The sequence below is a fragment of the Tursiops truncatus genome, chromosome X (assembly GCF_011762595.2).
Source record: "Tursiops truncatus isolate mTurTru1 chromosome X, mTurTru1.mat.Y, whole genome shotgun sequence".
NCBI lineage: Eukaryota > Metazoa > Chordata > Mammalia > Artiodactyla > Delphinidae > Tursiops > Tursiops truncatus.
Genome location: NC_047055.1, coordinates 12,193,698 through 12,199,285, shown reverse-complemented (window position 1 = coordinate 12,199,285; position 5,588 = coordinate 12,193,698). Strand labels below are relative to the sequence as shown.

At 42.3% G+C, this 5,588-nt stretch overlaps 1 protein-coding gene across 1 annotated transcript; it reads right to left on the bottom strand.

Annotated features, from left to right (window-relative positions):
• Positions 1-4,656: 4,656 nt before the first annotated feature.
• On the bottom strand, positions 4,657-5,178 carry LOC101329216 (small ribosomal subunit protein uS12-like). The gene has a single exon (XM_033849057.2). It carries the CDS (start codon positions 5,145-5,147, stop codon positions 4,716-4,718), a length of 432 nt encoding a protein of 143 aa, XP_033704948.1. The 5' UTR covers positions 5,148-5,178; the 3' UTR covers positions 4,657-4,715.
• Between the last annotated feature and the right edge of the window lie 410 nt (positions 5,179-5,588).

Genomic DNA, 5,588 nt, shown 5'->3' with positions numbered 1-5,588 from the left:
CTGTTCACCTTGCCCTGCCTTCCCTAAAACTTCCCCTCCCTCCTGTCTTCTGCCTCCTGACCTCCTCAGTGTCTTCCCCATTGGCCCTGCGTGCCGGGTCTCCTGTCTCTAGCACCCGTTAGCATCATAATCTATGCTTCCCTGAGCCTATCCTCTGTCTCCTCTTATGGCTGCACCTGACTAACCATCTCATAAAAGAATACAAACAAGGAGCTTATATCCTTTAAAAACCCAGATGGGGGACTTTCCTGGTGGTCCAGTGGGTAAGACTCTGTGCTCCCAACGCAGGGGGCCAGGGTTCCACCCCTGGTCAGAGAACTAGATCCCGCATGCTGCAACTAAGACACTGCACAGTCTAATTTAATTAATTAATTTAAAAAAATAGATGAAAGCCCACTCCTTCCAGAATGCCACCCCTCTTCCTCAACTACACAGAAGAAAAAAAAAACAAATCCTGACTCCTATGAACTCTCAGAATTTAATCAGTGTGTATTATGTCTATTGTAATGACAAGTATCCATCTCATCTCCCTTCTGGCAAGTTCCTGCAGAGCCGGATCATGTATTTTTTATTCACCACATACCCCCTCCACCTTCTCATTTCAGGGCCTAGAGAAGGACCACACAAGTCCTCTATACTCACTGAATTTGAAATAGATTTGCAAACACCCAAATAGTCAATACATTTCAACTAGAGAGTGCTTTCACTTTAGTAAGCCACTAATCTAAAGATGCTGATGTGTTGGTAAACCCAATAAATTATTCTTTTAATTTAGGGAAATTTTCCACACAAATGTCTCTCCTGATTAAACTGACTATATTGGTCAATTCAGCCTTTCTAGTAAGACAGATACTTTTTTCTTTATTATTTAGTATCAACTAGCTGATTCAACTGGTTTTCTTTCCTGTTGAGGTAACCAACTGTTACCAACCAACTGCAAGTCATCAGTTGTTTGGCCTCACCCCCTGCCGGAGATCAATCTAAGAACTCTCCTTCTTTGAATCTACTTAAGGGTTAGGTAACCTGTCAAATGTTGCTAAAATTTCATATAGTCTTCAGAAAACTCTGAGATACAGATATTATGCCCATTTTACAGATAAACTCAGGCTCAGAGAACTTAATTGATTTTCCCTATGCCATGTGGTAAGTAAATGACAGTACCGTGATCTGCACTCAATTCTGTCTGACTGAAAAAGCCATTAGGCCAAGACTTGTCCAAGGAGGGGGAAAAAAAAACCCAGACCTGTGTCTGAGTGGTTTCTCTGTGTGGAGCAGGTCCTCTCCTTCAACTGCAGCAGCTGCAGCATCAGGGAACACAGGCCAGCAGGCTGGAATCAGCATAGGCAGGAAGTCTGAGGGAGGAGTAGTTGAGTAGATGGGGAAGGGGCTAGATCAGTCCCTAGGAGCAGTTGAAAATGGGGTATGCTGGAAGACTTCCAGTTGTAACAAACTGAATCACACATGGTTATATCCATTTCCTTCCCAAACACCATAAAGTGAGTGTAAAGGAATAAAAATAGGACACGTGTACAAGAACACAATGCTATTAAAAAAAAAAAGGAATACTCAGAAAACAAGATACATTCTTGTGGATTAAGAATTTATAGCAGAATTTGTTTTAAAGACCACAGAAGGGTTGGAAACTAAAGTTGAGACACTCTGAACTCCTTAACTGCAGATTGGCTGGCTGGGTAGGCTGAGGAGGCTTGAAATGGTTCACCTTTAAAAACAGCAGAAGCACCTAAGTAGCTGTCAAAATGAACAGCTACTGCAATGGGCCTCTCCTGGCTGCTAGCACTCTAGAGTCCACAGTGCCTAACGCTGTTCTGTGACACATACACAGATGCTCAAAAAGATGGTCTCTCTTCTCCCAGCTCTAGTACCTGGTTTGACCTTGACCTCAGTCTAACCATTGTCCAAATGCCCTGATCTTACTGAAGAACTTCTCAGAGCACAGAGCAACCATGTTTGGCATCACTAACTGTCTAGAAAGGTAAAATACAAATCCATTCTCCTACAAGAAACATATCCCTCCAAAACGGACACCTAAAATCCCGATATAATGCCAGTCTTGAAGGAGAGTACTGCTATCAGTGTCAATATAGAGTTGTTATATCCAGGTGCATACTTTGGCCTGCAATATAACTGAATCTATGTTACAGAAAGGTTGGGTGTTGTGGAGTTTGTCTTAGTGTGCTCAGGCTGCTATAACAGAATACCACTGACTGGGTGGCTTAAACAACAGACATTATTTCTCAGTTCTGGAGGCTAGGAAGTCCAAGATCAAGGTGCTGGGAGATGTGGTCCTTGATGAGGGCTCCCTTCCTAACTTGTAGACAGTCACCTTCTCTCCGTGTCTTCACATGGCAGAGAGAGGATGCTCTATTGTCTCTTCTTCTTCTTCTAAGGGCACTAATCCTATCATAGGGGCTCTACCCTCACAACCTCATCTAATCCTAATTACTTCCCAAAGGCCTCACCTCCTAATATCATCACAATGGGGGTTAGGGCTTCAACATATGAATTCTGAGAAGATGCAAACATTCAGTCCATAAGAGAGTTCTACTTCATTTAGTCTTTGAAGAGACAAGGCAATCTCATCCTTTACTGTCTTTCTGGGTTGAGAACAGAAGACAAATTTATATAATCAAGATATTTTAACTCTAAGGGTTTGAGTTAGGCTAAAATTATTTTTGGCCAATATTCCACAGTATATCTCACACAGATCATCTAATTCAAGGAAGATTTATATCTGTCCCGTCTTGATGCAATTATAACCAAGCAACCCAAGCTCTCAAATTAAAATGCATAGAAATATGAGTGACAGTCCAAGAACTAAATTCTTGAGTTAGATTGTCTTCATTGATCTTGCTTTGCAATGTAATAATGGGGCCAGACCACGTACACAGAATAGGTAGTTAAGAAGGCTGTGGAAGTTCTGTTTGTTTTTTAGGGTTTTGTTTTTGTTTGTTTTTGGTGAGGTGCATTTTACATCTCTTGGAAAATGAAATTGGGAAGGAAAGATTCCCCTGTTAGTGTCAATCATGTCCTCCTTCTTCGTAAAGATGCTTCCCAAGGACCACGGCAGCTGTACTCACCAATGCTGTCTTGAGCACAGAGCCATCTGAGGGAGGGAATGCCAAAGTGAAAAGAGGAAAAATAAAGATTTTATCATCAACTTACATTTACTGGCAATTTCCTCCCACTTTTCAAGACTTCAGTATTCAAGCCCAGTTGGCCATTATGGTATTCTATTCTTCAGAAACGCAGGAAATAAATGACTCCCCTTAGTCTTTATTTGACTAGAGCCAGGTGTAATATTCAAAATATTTAACAATCAGTACCCCACACTGAACAATCTGAAAAGATGCACTGAACCATCTGAAAAGATGCAGACCTCAGGACTCAGCTAGTTACTGGATGTCCCCTGCTTCACTAGAACTTAACCCCTTAGTTGCTGGACTGGTCGGGTGGGGGGGGCAGCACAGGTAGGTTGAGAAGGCTTGTCCTGCCTTTGCAGGACTGGAAGTGAGGCAACAGCAGTCAAACTGACCTGGCCAACAACTTGAACACAGCTAGATGGTACAGTCTTACAAATATCATCTCTAGTCATCAAAAGAAACTTGCCAGACAGGTATTATCTATAGTCTGTAGATATGGACACAACATTTCAGGAACTTTAAATAACTGGCTACAAGTCACACAGCTAGTACATAACAGAACCAAAGCTCAGGACACCCAAGCTGATGCTTTGTCTCTCTTGCAATACCGGATCCTCCTATGAAAAAAGGAAATCAAAGGCTGATGCTTTCCACTCCGAGGTTCACGTTTCATGACTTAATTTTGACACGTGCTTAGACAACTTATTCTATCGTAAGCTTCCGCAATGAAAAGGAAAAACTGTAGTTCACGTGGAAAGGTTTATTTGTGAGGACCAGTAACTTTCCCCAGTAAAATTTTGGAACGGGAAAAAGCAATACAACCATTGTTTTGGTTGCTAGGTCACTCTACGTTTTTTTTTTCATTTAAAGATAGAGGATTTGGGAATTCCCTCATGGTCCAGTGGTTAGGACTCCACGCTTTCAGTGCCGAGGGCCCAGGGTCAATCCCTGGCTGGGGACCTAAGATTCCACAACCCGCATGGTGCAGCCAAAAAAAAAATTTTTTTTTAAAGAGAGGATTCAACTACTTCAAGGCAGCCAAAGTTCCCCTTTCTGCTAGCCTCCAGTAATTTTCACAAGAATGGTTAATGCTGGAATTGACTGACAGGTGTAGTGTCTAACATTCTTCTCATAAGTAATTCATGCTCATTTTTTTAAAATAAATTTATTTATTTTTGGCTGAGTTGGGTCTTCACTGCTGCGCCCGGGCTTTCTCTATTTGCAGTGAGTGGGGGCTACTCTTCGTTGCAGTGCACAGGCTTCTCATTGTGGTGGCTTCTCTTGTTGCAGAGCACGGGCTCTAGGCGCACGGGCTTCAGTTGTGGCACCCAGGCTCAGTAGTTGTGGCTCGCAGGCTCTAGCGCACAGGCTCAGTAGTTGTGGCGCACGGGCTTAGTTGCTCCGCGGCATGTGGGATCTTCCCAGAGCAGAGCTCAAACCCGTGCCCCCTGAATTAGCAGGCGGATTCTGTACCACCAGGGAAGCCCCATGCTCATTTTTTTTTTTTTTTTGGCATATGGAAATTTATTACTATTCCGCTTTCATCATCAAAACTTATGATCTTGGTCTTTCCTTCTTGCCTTTATATAAGGCCAAAAGAGAGACATTGGCTACTTTGACAACCTTAAAGCAGACTCCAGGAATGTCACCAACAGCATGACCTTTGCGAGCAAATCCAGCAACCAGAACTTCATCATTTTCCTCAATAAAATTCAAACAACCATCATTGGGTACAAAGGCGGTGATTTTTTTGCCATTCTTGATTAGTTGAATGCTGACACACTTCCTGATGGCAGAATTTAGCTCTTTGGTTTCAACCCCTACTTTTTCAAGCACAATTCCCTTGGCATGAGAAGCACCTCCAAAAGGGTTGGCCTTCAGGGCTGTGCCCAAATGGGCTTTCTTGTACTGTTTATCATGCCACTTCTGGTCTCGTCGGTGGCTACGGAGCTTCCTGGCAGTACGAAGACCGCAACACTTGCCCATGCTGCCGGCGCCACGGGCCTGAGCAGAAGAGAGAAGCAGTGCAGGAAGGAGCCACAAGCCATTGCCCCATGCTCATTTTTAAACTTTGGAAAACACAGAGAAATACAAAGATTATGAAAATCACCCACAATCCCATTGCCCAGAGACAATCACAGTTAAAATCGTGACATATTTTCTTCCAATCTTTTTGCTATACATATATTCACACAAAAATTGAGATCACTTATATATATATTTAAAAAGTAAATATTGTGAACATTTCCAATGGTCATTAAAAATTCTGAGAAACAAAATTTAAAGCTTTCTTAATGCTCCAACATACAGATGAAGAATAATTTATTTAACCGTTCCCCTATCTTTGGAGAACAGCAGGGCTTGGTCAGGAAATAAATAGTTATGTAAATAACAGGACTGGAATTAGCACAGAAGATTAAGAACCCT

Bases quoted from the DNA above. Each gene is read 5' to 3' on its own strand.
- LOC101329216 (XM_033849057.2), bottom strand. From the start codon at position 5,147: ATGGGCAAGTGTTGCGGTCTTCGTACTGCCAGGAAGCTCCGTAGCCAC.